Below are 24,686 nucleotides of genomic sequence, written 5' to 3' on the forward strand. Positions count from 1 at the left end.
CAGTAGACGTGTTATCTTGAGTTTTTGTGCAAAAATGTAATGTACAAAAGCACTATTGCACATATATGTTAAAAGTGTGTTATTGTTAAAATAAAAGAAAAATATAAAAAGAACCAGAGGTCAAGCATCTGCAATGTTTTCAGAAGTATTATTAATTTCTCACTAATGCTTTCAAAAAGGTGTTGGCTTTCGTTGTGATTTCCAAATTCTTTCCAATTTGCAGGATTTCCAGCAGAAATTGGTTAGGTTAGGTAAGAAATAACCTAACACTACTGGAAAGCTAGCCAGTGAACAGAATAAACTAACACTCCTTCCTAAGCTCTGATACCTTTCTGAGACAGTTATTGGTTTCAATAATAGAGAGGTTTTAATTAAGTCGATGAACATAAGTGGAATGGATATGCACTGATGCATGTGTGAAATACTACAGCATTTAGGAGGGAATGCAGGTTTTCTGATGACTTGTCTTCGCCCAGCACATTGCTGATAACAAGGAAATAATTCCTGGAACAATGGTTCAGTGCAGGGAGTTGGTGATACAGATTTTTTTGCTCTGGCTTGAGCAGATTTTTTTTTTTTGTTTATTGCTGTCACTTATGCTTCTAGTATGGGTTTTGTGGCTAAGCATATCTTAAATAAGCCTTACCTTCCTGTCCATTAGTCTATAGTAAACTGTGGCTTATTTTAAAGAGGAAAAATGTCTCAGCTTTAGACAGAAACTGCAGTCTGAATTGCTGAGTAACCAGAGATCAGTCAGTGATGTCTGAGGAATATGACTAAGTAAATGCCAGAGCAGGAACAATTTAATAACTTTGGATGCGAGCACACCCACTCATATAAAATAATACCACAGAATCATGGGAGAACTGACATTGGAAGGTGCCTCTGACGGTCATTCAATCCCATTCATGGCTTAAAGCAGGGCAGACTTCATAGTTAGATCCAGCTTTGAGTTTAGATCAGATTGCTTGGGGCCTTGTCCAGCTGAGACGGAAACATCTCTGCAGATTGGAATCCCCCAGCCTCGCCAGCGAACAGGTTCCAGTGTTTGCCTCAGTATGAAATATTTTCCTAATAGTTTGGCTTTCCACCACTGCCTCCCATGTCCATTGTCTCTTGTACATCAGCCTATGTTTCAGTAGGGAGCCCAGAATGGATTCAAGGTTCTCACTAGTGCAGAGCAGAGGGGAAGGATCACCACCCTGACCTGCTGGCTACACACTTGCCATTGCAACCCAGGGTACTTCTTTGCCACAAGAACACATTGATGACTGGCTTTCAACTTGACCACCAGAATGTCCAAGTCCTCTTCTGCAAAGCTGCTTTCTAGTTGCTCTGTATTAATGCATGGGGTTGTTCTGGCTAAGAGAAAACACTTTGCATTTGTTGATGTGGGTCTCAGAAATCCATTTTTTCAGCTTATCAGGATCCCCGTGAATAGGTGATCCTCTGCCTTAACCTCCAGCATATCTGTTGCACCCCACAGACTGACACCATCATCAAAGTTCTTGAGACTTATCCACTCCATAGCATCACCCAGGTAATTTATAAAGAAATTACTGGCTACAGTCCAGAGAAAAATCATTAGGGAATGACTACAAGGCAGACTTTGTACCTCTCAGCTCAACTCTTTAATCTCAGCAATCTGGCTAGTGTTCCACACGTACTGTATTCCAATTCTCCAAACCAAATCTCTCCAGATTACTAAAGGAAAAATACGAGACACTGTGCCTAAATCCTTGCTGAAGTAAAGGTAAATGACATCCACTGATCTGAAAATTCTCTGATATTCAAGCAAGAAGCAATAATAAAGCACTTGGACTTTAACCAGGAGGATACACTTCAGCATACCTTCAAGTGGAAAGAGTTCTCAGCAGGAACTCTTCATAGGAAAACAAGCAGGCTGACTGTCCTGTATCTACCTAGCAAATTTAATGAACTTTGGAGATATGACACAGCATATTCTCAGCCTCTGGGTGGAAAAAAGCCTAATTTATTGAAATCTTCATGTAGCTATACTTAATGCGTAACTTCAATCCAATCTGAGAAGAAAGAGAGGAAAATTTATTTTTATTAAATCAGAGGTAGATGAGAAATAGGATCACATCTTTCTGCTAACCATAATTATAGGAAATTCAGTGAAGTTTTTTTTTCCCTGTCATTGACATTAGAAAAAGTAATTCTTTTAAGGAGTGCAATACGAGAATGGCAATGCCATTGCAATTGTCTTGCAAAACTGGCATTGTACTGCCTTAAACACAACTCAGAATAACCTTTTGGAACACCCAGTGCAAATGCTAAGGCAGTAAACTGCTGTCCCCCAGACTTTTCTCTTTCAGGGACTCTGTTGGGAGCAAGTGATAACAAAGAAGAGGCCAAAGGGCTGAAATTATGCCCTCAGTCTGATATCCATGCTTGGCTGATGAGAATGAAAGGGCTGGGAAGTTACACTGATGAGTACCTTGCTTCTCTTGTGCCTGAACAGACTGCAGAAATCGTTTTCCTAGTGCTATCCTTTAAAGCTGCTTTGAAGTCAGAGTTAAGGTTGCAGCAAAGCAAGGCAGTGAGGGATAAAAGCTATGAAGTGAAGGGAGGTTATACAGTAGAAACAAGAGAACTGTTGCAGAGTATAAGCATGTATTTTGTTTAGCAAAGAATGCAAAGTTTACGCAGCGTTTAACACTGCCAGACCAATAAGAGCCCCAGATCTGAGTGCTGATGTGATGAGTAGCACTGGCTATCACTTAGTGCTGCTTTATGTGCAGACAACACAAAAAGAACATTAAAATGACAAAGTCACACACTCAGAAATGAAAATATCCCTTTCTTGCAGTATCCCACACAGCTTTGTGGGGCCCTGGCTCCACCTGGGATTTATCAGACCTCTGGGAACAATGACTGCAGGCAGAGCTCTGCCTCTCACCGCCGACCAGGGCTGGAGGAGCTCTCCTGGGAGGAACCAGACAGAGAGCTCTAGAGATTGTGACTGATGACAGCTTTTAAGGAAAGAGGTTATCACTGCAATTATACGAACCTATAAGGCATCTCAGCTTCTGAATGAGTTCTGGCATATGCGCACACACAGCTGCAAATTCTCAGTCGGCCAGTTAAACCACCTGCACTAGGAAAGCCTAATGTGAAGTCAGGTCCATGCCCAAAAACTTTGTACTTTCAATCTCCACCTCCGGCAATCACAGAAATATTACTGAAGTGCAGGAAAAATACATTTTCCCACAAGCCCTTTGAGAAATCACCTCTCCGTGCTCCAGCCCCCCAAACTGTTCCCATAAAGATTTGTTTGAGCTCGCTGTTGAAACATTTGAGCCCAAAACATAAAACACTGGCAAGGTTATAACAGTTGCAAATGGCACATCAGACAATCTTAGCTGTTGGTGATGCTGCTAGCAATGCCTACTTTAAGGACCACAGGGGAAAATATCAGCATGTTCTTTGCACTGCATTGTACAAAGCTCTTTTCTGCAAAATGGCCTTCATACTTGTTTCTTAAAGGCAGGGTGGAAAAATACCAGGAAACTTAAAATGCTGCTTGTCACTGTAAAAGCAGCTTTCCTAAACAACATCTTTTCCACAATGGAAAAACATATATTTTTAGTATACATCATACCTCTTTTGGTCTCAAAACATATTTCAAGGACATTCAATTACAGTCAGGTTTCTTATTACCAAGGCACTGCTGCATTATTTAAAAAAAATTAAAAAAATAAAAACAGATCACAAAAGGAGACAGACACAAAGAGATTATATGTGATTGCAGAGCTGACAAGTTGGTCTGCTCCTGTCAGTTCAGCCCTGTGACTATCTGGGACTTTGTGAAACACAAACACATGAAACAAGTTTCCCTTCAGAAACAGAAGCTAAGCAATCTTACTAACATGTCAGAACAAGGACAGAGACTGAATTATGCAAATAATAAGAAGTGGTTTTTATTTTTTCCCCTGGCCTTCTGCTGTTTGCAAGAACAAGAGGTTGCACATGAATCAAAGATGCTGCTGCCAGGTGCTTATGTAATGAAACACGAGTTGCCTCGTGTTGAATCTCCCCAGAGTTGAGTTTCCACCATTGCACAGGTATTTAGCATTATGTCTCCATTTAAAACCAAAGTAGGTCACTGAGTCTTCCTCACTCGCCCTCTCACACACACATTCCTGCTGAAAGAGACAAAAAGAATTGCAAAAAGTCTTCACCAAGGGTACACTCAACAGGATACATTCATCAAGGATAACAGAGACCATAGAAATTATTTTTTAAAAGGGTTTGTGCTTAGAGCTAGGTGAAGGGAAATTGTCCATTTCAAAATGAGGTTCCAGTCTTGAAGAAAACAGTAAGATTTCAAATACTTAGTGAGGTAAGTTGGAAACCTAGTTTATGTTTAGCAGACAACCTTGAGAGAACAAGTGTTGGGAGCCTTTGATATCCCTTCAAGTATGGAAAAGCCAACACAAAGGATTTTAATTTCTTTCTAGATGCAGAGAAATTTACTCAAAAAGAAATAATCTCTGTCAGACATTGTCTGAGTCAGACAACTAATGCCAACAAAAAACTGCTTCATCAATTTTTTTTCCTGTCCTGTGCTAGGTTATAATCTCATCACAATAACAGTTTATAATCTCCTTTACATGTCCGTCTCTGAGTGAATGCACATGCTGAAGCTTTGAAATGATTCCAGGTTTTGTTTAAGCCAAGATACAGCAGACTTCTGTTCAACACCAAATAAGTTGCCCAGCCCTATAAATAACAAAGTCTCCTTTTCTCCATCATCAGGTTTCAATCACGACACAAATATAATATGACTATAATTTTTGTGTAACACCCTGGCACTTCCATAGGCAAGTTAAAAAGCTTTTTCTGCAAAGTCAGTAGGTCTCCTTAGAAGAAAGGCAGAAGACCTTTTTTAATTGCTTTTCTTTGGCTGACTTTAACTAATGTTGTGGGCATTTGCCCTCACTGCGACAGTTTGGTCTTCGTGGCCTCTTTGCTCTGGCACAGGGCTATCTTGTCAGAGAGCATTTATAGCAAGAGATGATGTGTATAAAATAAATCTTTTACATTCATGATGTAGAATCTCCAGTGATGCATCTCAGTGTAACAATGCATATCTAAAGAGACAGACTCTGTACAGTGCTTTTTGTTTAAAATCCCAGCAGTGTTGGACAAGAAGTTGCTGTACGTTGTCCTTTTCAGGTCTGGCTTTCTGCATGCGCTTGACTCCCTTCCGCAGTTTTTCAAATCCTTGTGGATTTGCCTCAGCGTCATCTCCTCTGCCTTCACTCCCATGCTCCAAAGTGCAGTGTCCCACAGATCCATTGCTCTGGATGGGTGCAAGGCCTGTCTATGGAAATAGAAATAGCTAGCTAGTCAGCTAAGGAAAACTGTAGATTTCTGCTACAGTGGTTAATCACAGAATCATAGAATCATAGAATGGCTTGGGTTGAAAGGAACCTCAAATATCACCTAGTTCCAACCCCCTGCTGTGGGCAGTGTTGCCAACCACTAAATCAGGCACCAACTCAGGCTGCCCAGGGCCCCATCCAGCCTAGCCTCAAGCACCACCACCATTCCTGCAGGGATGGGGCACCCACAACCTCTCTGGGCAGCCTGTGCCTCTGCCTCACCATGGTCTCAGTGAAAAATGTTCCCAACATCTAATCTAAATCTCCCCTCTTTTAGTTTCAACCTGTTATCCTGTGTCCTGTCACCATCTATCCATGTAAAAAATTGATTTCCCTCCTGTTTATAAGATCGATTTAAAGTACTGAAAGGCCACAATGGGATCTCCCCTGAGTCTTCTCTTCTCCAGGCATTAGTAAATTTTCTTTAGAGGTAAACTTTTTAAAATTACTCTCAATTTTAAAGACATGACATTTTTACAGAAACTTTGTTCTTCTGATGCTTTCAAGCCACCAAAGCTGCTAGGTCACCTGCAGCCGTGGGCTAGAGGCCCAGGAAGTGCTGAGGGCCGCAGCCAACTCATGGTCACGTGCCCCAGTGAGCAGCGCATGCATTGGACCCGCAGGCCTGGAGACAAGGCTCGCACTGTGCCCAGTGTGTTTTACAGTTTCTAATTAAGCCCTAAACTACTTTCAGCTTTGATGATCTTCCCACTGTTTTTCCCTTCCCCCACAACTAATTTCAGACTGACATGTTCAGTGAGACACAGGAATAGAAGCAACGCAGCTTGTAGTTGCTTAGGAAAGCTGGATATGGAAGTGTTTGTGAGCTGGAGTTTACTCCAAAATCAGGACAATGGGGACAATTTAGCCCAGTTTGCTTGAGTTGGCTTTAATGATCACAGCAAATTCATAAAATAACTCTGAAAAGCAGCCTCCAGAAACGTTGTGTCCTTCCCATGAGTGCCCTAACCTGCCTCTCCTCAGCCCAGCGTGCTGTCATTCCTGCTCAGCCAGGAACTCCCTGTTCTGGCCTTGCCCATCTCTGACCTCGTCCAGAGCTCATTGTCCCGAGTTTGGTAGTACTTGTGCTACACATGCATAGGCAACCTCCAAATCATTGTTTGAATGCACTATCTCCCTATATATTTTTTTGAATCATGTTTTGAATTCCTTTCTTCTCTGAGTACCATCTCAAACAAGACCCTGAACGAATCTGCTTCATTTTGCAGTATAATGCAGTCACCTTTTTTTTCCTAAAAGAAGCATCAGTCCATGACTTGTGTGTGAGACGCTAAAATCAACAGTGGCAGATGCCTAGCAAAGAAGCAACACCAGGATAAAGTGTCAGTCCAGAGCTGTCACTGCTCCTGGGACACTTTCTGTGCTTAAATTATTTCAGGCTGGTTCTGTTCAGCAGAGAGTTTCTTGTAAAGAAGTAGTGAGGAAATCTTCCTTTTGCCTCAAGGTTACAGGTTATTTTGTTAGACCAGATGATGTGACAGCATGATTCTATCAGGACAAATCAAAGTTTACTGAGCAAATCTGTGTTCTGTAACCTGATTTATTGGTGCCATCTGCCAACACCCATGAACAGATGCTCCGTAGGACCTCACTAACGTGCAATAATGACTGGGAGAAACCCACTGCAAATGAATGAATTTTAAAAGTTGCCGAGTGTAGTGGGAGAGATAACAAACATAATGAAAAATGTCTGGGAGAATGCATCCCAGTGTTCATCTTTCAGTTCCATTTCCTTAACTGCAATACTTCAGAGCATAGTAATCTACATATGTGGGTATGTGGTGTAAAAATAAACTAAACACTCATGTTTTTCTGTGATTTTGCTCCAGTCTTTCGCTACTGTATGCTTCAAAGGAAAGAGAACATTTTGCTGCGAGCAGTTACAGTCATCACTTCGCAAAATCAATGAGTTCTTCCCAATTGCAGAAAGTCCTCTTGCAGCTGTAGTTTAAGCAGGTCAGGACCGCCATATTGCTAACACTGTTAGACTTTTTTAATGGTTTTTCTCTCCTCTGCAGCTGTTTCCAAGCCTTGCGTACTCTGAGGGCATGCCAAGGTAGAAGCAAATCAGTTTGCAACTATTGCCACCAGCAACACTGATTTTGTATTCCTGTCTCTTCAAAAACACAGGAGAGCAAAAAGAGATTAAAAACAAAAACAACAACAACAACAACAACAAAAACAGATAAACTTCTCTGGACAGAGGTGTGAGCTGTGCCTGGTCCCCAAACAGAGCCAGGCTTGCTCCTGTGGCCCTGGGGATGCTGAAGAGGGATGGGAGCAGCTCAGCCCCAGGTCCCTGCAGTCCCCAGCCCCTCCTGCCCACTGGGTTCCCCAGCTAAATACTTGGATCCTGGGGGCTGCATTAAAATTAGAAACTGTGGCTGGAGTGATGGGGGTGGCACTCTGCCTTTGCTCTTAACCCACGTTGTAAGACAGCTTGCTTTGGCTACACCAAGAGTATTACACCACATTCACTCAAACATACTCTGGAGTGTGGTTTTAATAGAAGCAGCCTATCCAGTACTTGGCACTCATAAAATCAGAGAACAACAACTTTCAACTTTCAATCACTGCCCCTGTTTCCAAGGCTGGATTTGGATCCAGAGTTAGAGAGCTGAAAGCATCCTCCCCTCATTGTGCCAGTCCATTAGAATCACCCACACACAGAAACTCTCTGGGGAGAAACTATCACTGAACTATTAATAAAATCTCCCAGAACTATTAATATGATCTGTGGGAGCTTTAATCCACCGCAGGGACTGATTTTGTAAGCACACAGGCATGAGGATGCTTTTTATCCTTGGTTTGAATGACCTTTTGGTTTAAATAGTTTTGTTTATGATTGAAATCTGCCTGAATCTAAGGGACATTATTTTCAAAGGGGATTATATTTCGTTTTGCATTAAACTGGCAAGTGTGGACTAGAATAAAGAAGTGCATTTGGATAGCAAGCTGTGTGTTTACTTTTCTAACAGCTAAGAGTTGAAGCTATGAACCAGTTTAAAAAATGCTTGTGTCACAAAATTCAGATGTTTCAAAGCTGGAAATATTCTATAGCTTGTTTTTTTGAGCTTAGGTCATTGCTCTATGAAGCCGATTCATACAGTTCGAAAAGATCAGCTGGATTAGTATCAGGTTGGATTTGTTCCTAATGTTGATATTCTGAACATTGTTTTGCATTTCTGCCACACTGGTATGAGGAGATGCTGGAAGATCATCTTGATTTGCAGCTTTCAGAGCCAAGCAGTTCAGAACAACAAAACAGTTAAAGGTTTCTGATGTATACTCCTGCCAAAAGAAATAGATGTCATGAAGGCACGAACAGGCAGAAATAGTGAAAAAAAGCCTCTCATTCACTTCACAGCTATCTTGCCTGAGCTATTTAGCAGAACATTTTGTACAGAAAATTTTCAGTCCCAGGCTCATTTCAGTTCAGAAATTTCCAAGCACAGGAGTCTGAGAGGAGAAGGCAATCAATGTTCTCCACATCTTCTGATCTGCACCTGGGAGACACTTTTCCAACCTGAAACATAAGATGCATTGAGGTCTGTATGGATTTTGGGGTATCTGTGGCAGCTTGACTGCTACACTCAAGTGTTCATTTCTTTCTCTCCTTTGGGGATGATGTTTAGGGAAACTACTGAATGAAGTAAACCAACAAATTTATAAAGCCAAGTAAAAGCAAATAAGACAAATGTTATCTACAGCACCAGATTCACGCAGTCAACAGGAGCTATTAAAACCTCTGTGCTTGGACAATTTTGTCTCTGTGGGTTTGTCTATGCTATTTACGAAAGGTGTCACTACTACAAGGTTAGATGTGTTCCTTACTTTAGTTGACAGGTCCCAGTGAAAGAAGACGTGGTCTGGCTCTGAGGTGAGCTACCTGTCCGGGTAGATACTGGGAGCACTTTCACTGGTTCTTCCCTTCTACTGCTGAGTAGTAAGCTAGCTAGATTAATGCTAGCTTGGGTGTATTTATTCACACTGAAATTGCTTCTCTGAGTGACATGAAGTTATGCCCAGCCTGATTTTCAGATGAAATGACAAGAGTGTACACAAATAAGTAGACCAGTTCCTGCATGTCATATTTTATTTATACCATTGGAATAGAATGTAAATATATCCTCACTATTTAACAAGGAATCAGGTTAAGAAAAGGCTCCATGATCCCAGGGTCCTTTCCACAGTAGGCTCCAAAAAATACACCTCATTATAAAATACACCTTCTCACAGAATCACGAGACATGAGAAATCAAAAGAGAATTCCTAAAAGCACAAGCTCTCCAGCAGAAAATCAATTTCAGCTACTTTCACCTAGCCCCAGGGAAAGCAGCAGAGACACTAAGTGGGGTGTGGGAAAGGTCTCATACATCTTCCTAGAGCTGAGCAAGACAGACCTCCAGACGAGAGTTTTTCTTTCCAAGACAGCTCTGCTCTAATTAGGGAGTTCTGCAAAATTGGTATGTTGCAATTCCAAATTGTCTGGATGATTCCCATATCAAATTTCTTGAGTTTAAAAAAAAGCTATGTTTTCATCCTTGTCCTAATTGACAGTCCTACAGATGCGAGTGGACTGAATGATGAAAGTCGAACTGAGATTAACGTGCTTAGCAGTGCAAGAAACAAAAATAGCAGGAAGTTAAACACAAAAAAATGTTTTTTTTTTTATCATTATTTCTTGATCATCGTACTGCCTTTACAAAATTATTTGTGCATTCTTTGTCATATTTTCAGAATGAAAGGATCACAGTTGCCTTTAAATAATGCTTTTATATGAGGGGCTTTCCTATAACACTTTATCTACTAATGTGCTAGACAGAATCTAGTTTATGGATGCAAAAGTCTACGTTGGGTTGATATAAATTTCATTTTCAATGTATAAAGTACACCTTCCTCTTTTAACAACCTTTTCCAGAGGCAGTCTGCCAATTTAAACCTCCAGCTGGTTCTCTTAATTCTCAGCATTCAGACCTTTTTGGGGTAAGTTGGTATCAAGGCTGGTATATATACATATGTAAGAAAAAGAATTTCCCTTTGGAAATTAAGTCTGACTGGCATTTCTCACTGAAGATTGTGATTAATATCATCTGTCTATCCTAGTGAGAAAACAAAACAATTTTCTTTTTTGGGTTGATATAAATTTCTGTGTCTTAAAGTCATTCCCATGCCTCCCATCTCTTACTTCCTTACTGTGTTTTGCTTCACATCTAGACTGCATCTGCTGCACTGACCTGTGCTGCTATAGTGCAACTCGGTGGTTCAGTCCCAAAGAGCAAACGAATCCAGAACTTCTTCCTTAAAGATACAGCTTGTAGGATATCAACTACTTTGATAAATATAGAATAATAATAATAAGGAAGAACATCCCAATCTCTTTGTTCTTCTTTTTTTTAATGTTTAAAATATTCTGTGAAAAATTTCTCATCTTCCAATTTTCATTCTCGTGGGAGGAAAGCAAATGACTACGTGAGCTCTGCATGAGATGGGAATTTTTGTCTCTAGTCTTGTCTAAAGCACACTTTCGGTTTATCACATGATAGGAAGCCACTTTTGGCTTCCCTTCATGGCCACATTGGCAGTCAAACACTAGGTGGGCTCAGAATAAAGGCCAGATTCTCCATTGCTGTTTCTCAAGATAGCACAATTGGAGTCATGGGAATCTGCAGCAATCCAGTAGTTAAATTAATCAGAGCCGTGTTCCAAAATTTTAACTAATATCCCAGCAACAGTGGAAGTGTAGTTATCTTCACAGTGGATTAACACCTCTACAGATCATGTGTCCTCCTTGGAAGCGCTCCTGCCTGCAGGTCTGGCTACCCACCGGCACACGTATTTCAGTATTGAGATTTGTAATTATTTCAGCTAAACTGACGCATTTGAGGTGTAAGAGGCTTATACTGCAGTAATGCTAAAGAAAGAGTATCAATTACTGACTTTAGCCCCTCACATACATTATCTGGGCGCATTTTGTATGACTGATAGGGCAATCCACAGCCAGTGCCTGAAGAGTATAAGTGGTCCTTCATATCTACCTGGGGCAAAGGTGGAGGCAGGAGGTAGTGGGGTGCCTACATAGTGCTAAATCTGTGGAATAATTTGACCTTTAAGCCATGCAGAAGCTACACTGAGCAGGTGTATAAGGGGATTTTCCATATCATCTCACATATCCTCCCCATACCCTCACCAGCTATGCTCAGACTGTGATGCTCCAGAGAAAGCTGAGAAAAAGCCGTAGGATACCCCATGCTAATTATGGGGGATGAACCTGCCTGAGTCCGAAAGCCAGAGCCCTGCAGGAAGAGATGTGGTTGTATTCGCTGAGCTGCAGGGTGCACAGGAAAGATGGGGAAGGCTCCGTCGGGCTCTCCCTTCACCAGGCAGAGATGCTTTGGAAGCGTGCTTGCATGCAGGAGCAGCAGTCATCCCGCTATTAATGAAAGCCAAAGACCCCAGGGTCTTCCCTGACTGCCTGACATTTGTTAGAGGAGAGCAGCGGTACAAAATGCCCGTCACAATACACGGTAACCTTTCAAGGCGCACCAGCAACCTCCTCTCCTATTAAGCGTGCCAGGCCGCCCGAGCGGGTGGGCTGCTGCTGCACACACCTCCCTGGAGCACGCTACCTGCATGCTAATGCGGAGGCTGTTTGTGCACAGCCTCGCTGCCCGCGCTTGGCTCGGCCAGTTTCCATGGAGCCGTCATGGTGTGCTCCCGCTACACCTTCACTTATCAGCTTTTCCCACCCATCCTCCTCCCCAGAATACGCTGCTCGCTCACCCTGAAAGGTCAGCCATTGTAATGATGATTTTAGCAGGAGGGAGGCAGGGAGGCAGAAGGGTGAAAAGGTGAGCGGCGTGCGGCAGAGTGCGTGGGAACCGGGGCCTCGCCGTGCGCAGCACAATGAGAAATGAGAAAGCTGCCCCTCGAGGGAGACGTGCTCAGCCCTGCCTCCTTCCCAGCCCAGCAGTCAGGTGCCTTGATGGAGCTGAAAGCGTTTGGGCAAACCGCCTGGCGAGCCCACTTTTTACATCATCAGCAATTGAGGCAGAGGGGAGTAGGGACTGTCTGCTAAGAGAGGAAACTGATGAAATGTTTCTGGGCTTCTCCCTCTTCCCACCTCCTTCTGCCCCCTAACAGAAAGCCCAGTGCTCGGCTGCTATTGCAGATAGAAAGAGGCAGACTTCTTTCTCTGGCTTTCACCCTATTGACTGCCTGGCTAAAGCACTGCATCTATTAACTGCCTTCAATTTCTTTCTTTCTGTAGGACAGCTTTCCTGCTCGCTTTGGAGGAGTCCATTTTGTCAACCAGCCCTGGTACATCCATGCCCTGTACACACTAATCAAACCATTCCTCAAAGACAAGACAAGGAAAAGGGTAATCACGAGGGGCTAGGGGAGGTGGGAGCTGGATTGCTGAAGTAGCAGAGCAACCCCCTGCTTTCTTTGCTTTCTTCTTCTCTCTGCATTTCTCATAGGGCCTCAGAGAACTGCAGCTATTATTAAAACATACAGTTTGCAGTGGTCTGGGTCGAAGCAATAACTCAACCAGGGACCAGTGAGTTACCACTATAAGTGTAGATCCTGTTTAATGGGCCGTGCTCAGGGATAGAGAGAAGTGGCGATGTGAAGGGATTACCAGGTCAGGCTGAAGCCACTTGCAGAGGGAAACTTCAGCTCAACCTCTTTTTAAACATTTTTCACACGGTGCTAACACACTTATTTCCACACAAGAAGTGAGTGCCTGAAGCCTGTTTGCTCACACTGCAGAAAAGGCAGGTCGTCCCTACCCAAACCAATGTGACCTGTTGTCCTGCAGTAGCCTCAGCTATTTGTCCACCGAAGCTCCTGAAGCCACCACTGGATGACCTCTCAGAAGGCCCCATACCTGCCCTGGGGTTTGTTTGACAGATGGATGGAGGTGGTGCCACTTGGAGAACACAGTGACGTTAGCAAGCCTGATGTGGCTGAAGCTGCACAAAATGCCCACACAGAGTGACGCATGCTGGGCAGCACCAGTCCTTGGGTTCAGGGCTGGGTGACCCTGTCTAAAGCTGAGGACCTGTTCCTCACATTTTTTCAGTAAGCTCCACTAGCTCCCTCCTAGCTGTAGCCTCTGCCAGTAGCAGCATTTCTGACCTGTGCTTCACTTTTCCTGATATGCTCCTTAAGGAACTGACGGTGCCATGTGCCAAAAGTAAGCGAATCTGGCTTTTTTGAAGTGCTTATGGCATCAGCCTAACTCTGGCCTCACACACCAAAGCTGATCCCTGTCTTCCCACACACTCCAGCCAGCACTGGGTGCTTTGGAAACCCTCACTGAAACTGCAGTGGGAACTAATGGCACCCTGCACTTCATTAGTGCTGCTATTACTGTACTTTACAAAGCAAGGAAGCAATACTAATTTTGACCTTTCTCTATTTTTTAAAGATCTTTCTTCATGGCAACAATCTGAACAGCCTTCACCAGCTAATACACCCGGAATGCCTGCCCTCTGAGTTCGGGGGGACTCTTCCCCCATACGACATGGGGACATGGGCTCGGACGTTGCTCGGTCCTGACTACAGTGACGAGAATGAGTACACTCACACTTCATACAATGCCATGCATGTGAAGCACGCATCCTCCAGCCTGGAGCAGGAGGACTCCCCCAAACCCATGAAAAGGTTGGTGCTGCTTTGGGAACCTCCTATGGGTGGGCCCACTGCGAGTAGGCCAGGCAGGAAGGGCTGGGAGAAGGGCCATGGCAGAGCTGGCAAACGGTGACAGTCAGGGGTGGCTCATTGCAGGCTGCAATCAGGAGAAAGGAAGGCTCTCTGTGGAACCATAATTACTTGTCTGAATGCTGATTACTGGGAACAAAAGCAAGGGGAAATTAATGAGCCCCTGCACAGAGCAGTGCACAGAGCATATGACTGTGAAATGCTCTCCTATATGGCACAGCACACCCAGCAGCACCACTGCAGTACTATTTTCTAGGTGTTGCTGTTCCTTTAGTGCCCTCTGACCCCAGCTGATAGCATTTTACCTCCTTGGCAGTACAGCTCCAGTACAATGAGCACCACTGCCCTCTAAAGGAGAGCTGGTCTCAACTCATGCTCCTGCTCCTACTCCCTCTCCTGCTCCCACCTTCCCTTCCAGCCCTGCCATCGCAGGAACGCCACTCTTCCAGCAGCCCTGCTTGTAAATCTGGTGGTTGGGCATGCTTAAAATGGCAGATCTCAAAAACACCGCCCTCGGTAATTTGCACTAATTGGGGGGATGGGGTGAGGAGGGCTGATGCCCAGCACAGGTCACTGGGGCTTGTAGATTTGTCACAGCAGGTCGCCACCAGCTGCCCCTGGAAAGCTACGGAGCAGTGACCGGCTGGCTCTTTGCATCAGGGCAACGTGTGGCTCATCTCTCCCTCCCTACACTCACAGAACTGCTTTCAGTGCAGATCGCAGCCAGGCTTTAACTCGCTGCTGCCACTTGATGAGCACAGTGCTCACATACGGGGCGTCACTCTATGTGACAGGCAGCGGCCATCATTTTGTCACAGCAAAATCAAAGCTGACAACACAGACAAGCCAGAATGTCATGCAATTAATTTTAAGTCTTTCGTTGTCAGAGGAAAAAGAAATGCTGGAATGCAAATCCTCGTACAGAAAGCACTCACACTCGCAACAGACGTGGAATGCTGTGGGTCCCACTGCTCACAGGGACATATGACCGCAGGGGTATGACCCTTTGCAGGGCTACAGCCATGGCATGAGGGGAAGTGGCTGTCTGCAAGGTCAGCAGGTCTCACTGCAGACTCCCAGTCAGGACTGGGAGCCAGAGTGAGTTTACAGAGCCTATCGCAGAGAGCTCATTTTTTTTTGAAAATACTAGCATGTTTAACTCTTTTTATTTTTTTTAAATATTAGCAATGGAACAAACTAAATGATTTTAGAAAGATGCTTACTAAGTATTACACTACTATTAAAGTATATAAGGAGGTTTTAAAGTATATATAACCTCACAGAAAGAAAAGCTCTGTTAAGAGCTGTTTGCAGAACAGTGGCAAGTCTTTGCTGAGCATCACATTGTAGGCTGCAAAGAGTTGAGGGTCTCCTGGTGCCTCTGGGGGGATCCTCAGCTTGAAAATGAGTTCAGTGCCAGAAAACCCTGCCTCGGGGCAAAGTCTTCCCTTATAATCTGTTCACTAATACAAAAGTGCATTAATACAAATATGGCAAGTGGATGAATCTAATTTGTCATGTTGCCTCTGGGCAGACTAGATCTAACTTTTAGCCTAATTTTGTTACTCAATGGGTAAGCGAACCATCTGATCTTCTACCCCATGGTCATTTCTAGCTGTTAGAGGTGAAAAGTTCACTTGTTCTCCAGATTTCCTCTTATGAGTATTTGCTTTGATTTTTCCTCCCCTGAAATTACTTTTTAGCCCAAATGAAGGTAAGAACTTACACTTAGGAAGCAAAATTGCGTTACAAGACTAATTAGATCAGATTTTTATCAAAGGCCTAGTAACAGGTCTGCAGACTTCAACCAACATTACCTTTCTATAAACATCCCTCCCTGCCACTTAGGATTGCACAGCTCTAATGCAATGAGAGAGGAGGTTCAGGCTGGATATTAGGAAAAGGTTCTTCACAAAGAGGGTGGTCGGGCAGTGGAACAGGTTCCCCAGGGCAGTGGTCATGGCCTCAAGCCTGCTGAAGTTCAAGGAGCATTGGGCAATGCTCTCAGTCATATGGTCTGATTTTTGGGTGGTCCTGTGTGGAGCCAGGAGTTGGACTGCATGATCCTTGTGGTTCTCTTCCAACTCTGGATATGCTATGGTTCTGTGATTCTACAAGAGTCCTAGGCCATGGCTGGGAATTCTGTGAGGTTTACGCAAGGCATAAATGATTTCCTAGCATTAGTCTTCTCCTTAAACATAATTCCCTCACAATTGCCCTATCACTTTTTCCCTTATGAAAGAAATATTGCACTTCCATTAAAAATCTTTCCCTTCCACCACACACACACCACAAAAATCTTTAAAGTCTTGGGTAAAGGCAGTAATTCTGCAAGTGTTTCTATGCTGAAATGTTGAGTTTAAAAAAAAAGGAGTGGCTCTTTTCTTTGGTAAAGAAATGTTGCTCCAAAAGGATATAAATATGCATATATATATCATATCATATAAGCATTAGGGTTCAAAAAGACCTCTAAGATCATCTAGTCCAATATCCAAATGACTAAACCTTCTTGGGTTTCTGTAATTTCAGAGTGAAAACCGTAGCTGAACAACTAAGGATCTTCTGTTTGATGTCACAGATAACAGTGGAGATGTTTCCTCTGAGGAACATCTCCAGGAGCCCAGGAGTTAGCAATACAGAAAACTGAGGGGACAGCTGCTATTCCTCCCCCAGCACACCGTCCTGCTGAGCAGTGAGGGGCTGAGTGGCACCACCTGTCCCGCCTGGTGGCACCTGCTGGGTCTGGAGTCTCTTGCTGGAAGGTGCTACAAGCACATCTGAGATAGAGATGTCACTGAGCCATTGCTGTGCTAAAGCTTTTGTAATGTCAGAGCCCCAGTACTACCAGCAGAGCTTGAGTTTTGCACTATGACCACAGAGAAATGCTTCTTTGAAGTTTAGTTCAAATAACAGCAATTTCAAACCAGAAAATTGCTAACTAACTGTGAAACGTGGCAAAACTGGGAAAAGATTCCTCTCTGAGAGGCTGCCAGGGGGGTTCTACACCTGGAGAGATGCTCACCCTACTCCACAGCCCAGAGCTCAACATACCTCAATTAGAGTGTCTAACAATTTTAGTGTCAGAGATGCTGAAAAATCAAGATAGGAATTACTGGAAGAATGCCAGGAAATGGAAGCAGAGAATTAACCAATTGTGGCGCTTAGTACTCTATTTTAGAAAGTGAATCCAGAGGGGGTAAAAGGGGACATTTTCAAGATGTAAGTGACCTGAATTTGTCACCTGAAAACTAAAATAAGTTTGTCAACCTGCAGATGAGGAGAGTCATAAAATCATGGAATGGCTTAGTTCCAACCTCCCTGCCATGGGCAGGGTAACAACTGAAAGTGCATGTGGCACCAATCATCAGTAAGAGGAAAATAGGATTAGAACAGGTATTTGCTCATGCTTTGGCTTCGGGACTGCCAGCACTGCTTTGGCTCCTGTCACCAAGGCAGATGAACATAAATGGAAACAGTTTCACCTGAGAGCTGTGAGGAAGGTGAAGAGAGTAGAGAGCATGTTTTTACAGCAAGAAACTATAGAAAACAGTGGCACGTTTGTCCTCCCAGAACAAAAGGGAACGAAAACCGGGGAGAGAGAACAGCTATTCAAGGAAAAGTATGACTTTGGCATGAGATCAAGTGGGAATAAGCTGACAGAAGTATACTTTGGCTAGAAATTAGAGGAGGAGGTTTGCCTGACATCACAGGAGTGAGCTACTGAAGCTGTGAGTTTTGGATATGACAACCTTGCTGATGCATGAGTTAAAGGTCTGATGTGAGGTGGTTACCAGAGGTCACACAAGACTAGACTTTCCCCTCAAAGTCTCATTAGTTTCCAGTTTCTGCTTCCGTTAACAGCAATAACATGCAGTTATTTTCTCACCAACCACAGACAAGCGCATTTTCTCCCTGTGATGTGAGATTGTACAAGATTTGTTTTCAAAAAAGAGTCCTTCCTTACATTGGAGAATGAAGTCTTTGTAGATAGGGAAAGCGCTGAGAATCCCCTCTGAAGAAAAATGTCACTGACTCTCGCTAGCAGCATGATCTTGAAAATGGTGAGATTTGACAAGTTTCTGTAATATGGAAAACCTTTAATCAAAACCATTGCAATTGTCATTTTTCCACCAGTGGCCACATGAAACCCCACTGGGGAAAAATCAAAACAGTGGAAATTGCACTCCCATCTGCAGAAATTATCTCACACCCTGGGAAGAGTCCCAGAATCCAAGTACTGCATGAACAGATGGGAAACAAAGCAAAACAGCTGATGACTCCAGATAATGAGCCTTAATGGCCAGGGAGAGAAAAAAAAAAACAACAGTAACAAAATCCATCCAGAATATATCTGTTTATTAAAATTCTGCTCAGTAAAGTTTGAAATGGGTAAGGTAATAAATGCAGAAAGTGGCATTAATACAGTAGTAGCAAAATTGGTTCAATCTGAGAGCTCAGCCATATGCGTTTTACAACTGCATGAGCAGCAATGGCAAAAGACTCTTCCCCTGTCTTGGACCATCTCTTCTGCATCCATGCGGGGCACCTGCCACTTGTGAGCCATGAGAGTTGAGAGCATTGCAAATGGTGTGAAAATTCAGAGCACGGCGAAGAAAATCACCTCCCTTTCAGCTGTGGCCAAACCTTCTGCGAGCCCTGATGGTCAGCCTTGAGCTGGTGCAACCAACAGGGAGCTCACACAAAAGCAAAGCATTTGTCTGCAGTGTGCGTGCTGGCTTTTGTTGATGAACTGTTGTTTTTGGGAACATCTGGAGGCTTTATCTGGGTGTGCAGCCTAATGGATAGTTTTAGAGTATGGCTGAGCCCAGCAGTTAGGGACTTAGAGACTGCTCGCAACGTATCACTGTGCCAACAGGGCATTTCATCTTGGCCAGCTGAGTGGGAAAAGCAAGCCAGTATCTATTTGGGCACCTAACCATGGTAGGCACACATGCCACTGAAGAGATCAATTTAGTGACTGGGGATGATGCTAAGAAACTCAATTCTTGAATAGTTTCCTACTATTATCACAAGTAAAGCATGTTAGAGACTCAGGAAATCCAGAATTAGGGTAAAACTTTTTGAGTTTCCAGCCAAACACACTACTTGTGAAATACACAATTTATGCATCAAGACACTGTTAATTTTTCCAGCCATTAAGTAGTTTTGAGCACCTGAAGATGCAATGGCCTGTCCCGTGGTTCATCAGAACCCCCATACCGGGCACTTTGGAAACACAGCTAAAGAAACTGTTGGGTTGCTTTACCACATATTGTTGAAATCAGAACATGTAGAGTTTTATGCCCTAGATTAGAGTGAAAGGATTTTGAAGTACAGATTAAAGTTTGCTGTTACTGCTGCCTGGTGTGTGGGTTATCAAACGGACTGATTTGCAAACAAACTTTTTGCTGAAACACATTACTCTTTCTCAGAAACAGGATCCTGCTCCCAGAAGGAGGAGTCCCACCGCTGGTACACGCTAATGCTGAGTGGAACATTTTCAGACCCAAAAGGGGTCTGAAATTGGGGTGGGGGTGACTTCAGTAAGGTTCTTATTTATTCAGATGAGTTCCTCCGTATGCCCAGCTGGGCTGTGCAAGGCAGACCTTTCTAGTTGTTATCCTTGGTGTGACCTTAATGTGCCTTCGCCATATGTTTCTGCTTTTATGGGTCATGCTTTATGCTGGTTCACAGTCAGCACCAATTTACTGCAGAAGCAGTAAAATACCAGCAAATAAAAATCCATATGAAAACGTGTGAAAGCTTCTCACTGCCCATGGATGGCACCTGGGTGCTCTGCTTGTAGCTGAGACAGACTGCTCCACATTTGTTGGGGAAAAAGGGAAACACTCCATGTAACATTTCTGTTCCATTGCTCAATATGCTAGACTTATGGCCTGAGATTTATACTCACTGTTTTATTAAGCACGTTCCATGGGAGGTGGACAGGCACGTGGACATGACCCCTGTCCCTGGGGTTCCCTGGGACAGAACAGGCAGTCAGCTGCTCCCCAGGGGTATTGGCAGCGTGGTTTCCATCTGTTTGCAGCGCTCAGTTGCTAGTGTTCAGTGCAAGGGCTCGCAAACACAGGCTGGAGGTGGGAACAGCAGAACTGATGCCGTTCAGGCTGCCTAAAATATTGCATTGTAAATTATGCCTTCAGCTAGCTATAAATTTGCCTAAAGTTTAGTAGTTTAGATTAGAGACATGACACTTAATAAAACAAATGGTTTTACACTGCTTATGTCTTTTGCTGCCTTGTGGAAATCCATCAACATCTGGCCAAGTTACAAGCCTTTGAAAAGGCAATTCACACGTGCTCTGTAGAAACATATTTAATTTTGGCATTTAATGACTCCAGGGATTGCCTCATGCTTTAGCTTGGCCTCCCAGAACAAATAAACCTGTTCAGCTCTGGCTGATGGTTCAGAGCCCACAGTGTGCAGCTCCTGTCCAGGCTGTTGGGTGCAGAGGGCTCTTATAGTTACACCCTTTACTTGTGATCTCAGCTTTCCCTGCTCTAGGCCAGGCTACAGCAAGATTCAGAGCTGGGGGTGGGCAGACTACACCCGTGTTCCCTGCTGCAGGCAGAACTGGAGAGACGAAGACTCAGCAGTGAGGCCAGCTCGGAACTGGGGTGACTGGGGTGAGAGCCACAAGGCAGATGGAAAGGGCAGGAGGCAGCTGGGCCAGAAAGCACGCCTAGCGGGCAAGGAAATGGGGTTGCTTATGGGGAGCCCTGTGGGGACCAGGAGCAGTCCTCTGGTGCAGCCCTGGAGAAGCGGGCACTGCTCGCCTTTCATGTAGTCTTGGCAAATCACTTGAATCAAACTTTGCACAGATGGTGATATTGCACGCTGCTGCTTCTCAGGCTGCCAACATACAGACTCTGGGTTTAATTTCCAGAAGTACTCAGCGCTCACCTGCAGCTGCCATCAGTGGGAGGTGTGCTTTGGTTTCTAGAACTGCTGTGTAATGCTGGGCACCCTGCAAAAGGTGCAAGAGCCCAAGCACTGGGAAACGGGCACACCTGGACCCTCATCTCACTCACTTCCGTCCTTCACACACAAAATGGAAATAAAAAAAAATATCCTCACAGCAGTGCTATGGTGGCAAATGATTTAGCATTTAAGAGGTACACAAGTGCTGTGCAGATGAACTCCCCGGAAAAGCTCAGGAGGGAATTAGCAAAGGCTATCTTCAGAGGAGAGCTTGAATAATAGGCAGGAAATGTGTCATACAGTACACCAAACTTCTAGAAGAAAGCACAATAAATCACCACTTACCAGCTTGGCAGTGGCTGCCCTGAGCACTGAGTGAGGAAGGGGCCCTCTGGGTCAGCATGGTGTGTGCTACAGGGGCAGGGTCACAATGAGAAGGTCACATCATCCCCATACGTGCAGCTGAATGTCTGCTGCTCCCACCTTCTGGGTTTTCCTCCTATAGTGCTGCTTGACTTCCCAGCCTAAAAGTGCCTCAGCAAGGCTGCTGTCATTTTGCAAGGTCACAAAGCTTGTGATGTATAGGATCTGAGAGCTACTCTCAGGGCTGCGTCCTCCTGGTGTTGGCACACAGAAACAAAAGACTGTGATTTGGTGGCAAACTTGGTTGGAGTGCTGCAAACTGGGGTTGTTGGAATAATGGGAACAGGGGGCACCAGGGTTGGAGAAAAAAGGCAAACTGAGGGATGAGGTGGGCTTAAAGGACTGGGGTGTCTGAGCCAAGGGAACGGAAGCTGCTGGGCTAGGAGGCATGCTTGGTGGGTGTGAGGAATGAGGATCAGCAGGGAAAGTGTAAATGGTGATGGAGTAGTGCGTGTATAATATTCCTAAATTTTCTTAGTTATTTGACCTGAATTTCTTTTGCTTGGATGTCATATTCTGCATATTTTTAGCAGCTCTTGATGAATCTGCTGTAGATTGGTGACTAGTGTCTTCATCTGGCCTTTTCCTGTGTGACATGGGGCTGGGAGGTAGGGCGAGCGGTGGTGGCCTTAAGTTGCACCAGATTGGATCTTAGTAAAACATTCTTCAAGCATTGGAACAGGCTGCCCAGGGAAGTGGTGGAGTCTCCGTCCCTGGAGGTGTTCAAGAACGATGTAGATGTGGCACTGCGGGACATGGGTTAGTGGGCATGGTGGGGTTGAGTTGACAGTTGAACTAGATGATCTTAGAGGTCTTTTCCAACCTTAATGATTATGATTCTGTAGGAGGAAGATTAGGCCGGGGCATTTACGCTGCCATTGCGTTGGCAGATTGCTTTGAGCCAGCTCAGCTCTGCCCCACCAGCCAAAAAAGGACCTTCTATCGCTGTTATTTCATGTTGGGACATCTGCACTGTTTCTATAATAGCAAGGAAAAATTATTTTTTCCCCCTAGTGAAGGCAGGCCCTTGGGGTGTGTTGCAGAGCATGCTCTGGGGTGCTGGGCCCTGCACCATAAGGAAGGAGGAAGGCAGAGAGAGAAGTGCCCCTCAGACCTCGTCGATACAAAAACCCATAGGTGTGATTTAAAAAAAAGTGGTTTCTCTGCTTCTCATGTTCTGCAAAGGGAATGAATAATTGGGGGATGAACAGCCCTGAGGTGCTGCTGAAATGGAAAGGGAATTAGTGGGAAATGAGCAGATGGGAGGTGAGAGGTAGATGAATAGAGTCACACAATGGGATCTGATTGATCGGCTGCAGCATGTCATGCTGAGAGCTGGAAGCTTCCTGCACTTAGGGAAAAAATAGCCACTCTCCTTCCCCCTCCACAAAAGCCTCCAGAGGAAGCACAGCACACACGGAGGGTGTCCTTGCTCCTATGGGCTGCGGCACATCCACCTTGCTGTGATGGAAGGCACGAAATGAGGGATCAGAGGACTGAGGGTTGTCTTTAAAAGCAATCATGTCCCAGTGCGCTGGCAATTATTATTAGCACAGAGCAGGGGTTCAGTGTTTTATTTTTTATGGGAAACAAAAGCAATACCCAGCAGACGTCAATCCCTATGAGGTGGTTCACTTCATCTGTACTCTTGACAAGAGCCTTCTGAAATCAATGCATCTTGAAAGCCTACATTCAAGTTTTATTAAGGTTTTATTTTGACTGAATTTGAGGGAGTAGCATTAAAATGACCACACACACACAAAGCCATCTGCTCTCAAAGATATGGATGTACATACCAACATGCGGTGCTGTCATTTGAAATATATGGTTGGCCTGCTGGAGAAACAGCTGGATAGTGTTGATTTTCCAGTATTCCAAATATTCTTGCTGAACAGTAAAAACACCATGAGGGCTTTGATTGACATGTTAAATGGAGCGCACTCAAATGATACTTATGTCTCAGAAGTGAGACTGAGAATTCATTTCTTTTTCCATTTTCATTTTGCTCTCTCAAGCAAGGCTAACTAGACTGGGAAACTAGGCTGGGAAAGTTTATGGGCATTGACTCATCTGTCCGTTCCTTTGGACTTGGCTTCCAGCCCACGGTGATCTTGTATTTTTACAGGAGCCAGGTCCCCTGCTTGTATTGTGTTAAAGATGGGCGAAGTAGAGAGTCTGCCAGCCCAGGTACCTCATCTGTGTGATACAAGCAGTTGCCTACTTGCATTAAATTTTAACTCAACCAAATCCTCCCCACCCAGACATCTTCTGGACTGGTTGTTGGGAAGATTTAGTGGAGAAAGGAGGAAAGCCAGAAGGTTTTGAATTCAGATATTTCATTTATAGGGCCAAAGCTGTGGCATCTGAGTACTGAAGGTAGTACGCTGTGAGATAGTTGTGGATATGATACATAGCAAACATTGCCTGAGAAATCATGAAAACTGTTGTACCTGTTGTCAACAGATGAAAATTCATCAGAAGAGAGTGGAGATTTAGACTAGATATAACAAAAAAGTTTTCTACAGTAGCAGTAATGAAGCACTGGAACATTTTGCCCAGGGAGGTGGTAGATGCCTCATCCCTAGAGATATCCAAGGTCAGGCTGGATGGGGCTCTGAGCAACCTGATCTACCTGTATGTGTCACCTAGTTCAAAGCAGATAGCTTGTAAGCTTTAATGCCATCTCAGCTCCAAGTCTAAATGATGTAGTGTCCACTGGTGTGAAAGATACAGGCTAGGGGACCTTGTGCAAGGCCAGACTTGAGCCAGGCAGCCCTAGTGTGGCTGAGGACATGCAATGTCACAACCTAGGAGGGTTCCCAGGCCTGCAGGTGTGAGGACCACAGGGATCATTCATTTGCAGGGTTCAGTAATACAGAAGGACATGGAGGATTTGTGTCCATGAATTTATTACAGGATAATACATCAGTGAAGGAAAAAAATGGCAACACAGCTAAAGTGGGCAGCAGTACTTTTAAAACAGAAACCTGGCTTGAGTACTAGCTTTAATACTAGAGCCAACATACACAAATTCTAAATATTGTGTAAACCTGCACATACGAAGAGCGGTGCTGCTTTCCTTCGACTGAATGTGTGTTAGGTACACCAACATATAGGGGGCCTGTTTTCAAAAAAGTATTTGTCATGGTCTCCACAGCAAAA

At 44.2% G+C, this 24,686-nt stretch overlaps 1 protein-coding gene across 1 annotated transcript in view; it reads left to right on the forward strand.

Annotated features, from left to right (window-relative positions):
* The window catches only part of CLVS1 (clavesin 1), an 87,462-nt gene that overhangs the window by 60,370 nt on the left and 2,406 nt on the right, over positions 1–24,686 (forward strand). Inside the window, exons 3-4 of the mRNA XM_021389063.1 lie at positions 12,703–12,813; positions 13,867–14,102. Coding sequence (XP_021244738.1) covers positions 12,703–12,813; positions 13,867–14,102 — 347 coding nt within the window. The remainder of the gene's footprint in view (positions 1–12,702; positions 12,814–13,866; positions 14,103–24,686) is intronic.

The sequence above is a fragment of the Numida meleagris genome, chromosome 2 (genome assembly GCF_002078875.1).
Source record: "Numida meleagris isolate 19003 breed g44 Domestic line chromosome 2, NumMel1.0, whole genome shotgun sequence".
Lineage (NCBI taxonomy): Eukaryota > Metazoa > Chordata > Aves > Galliformes > Numididae > Numida > Numida meleagris.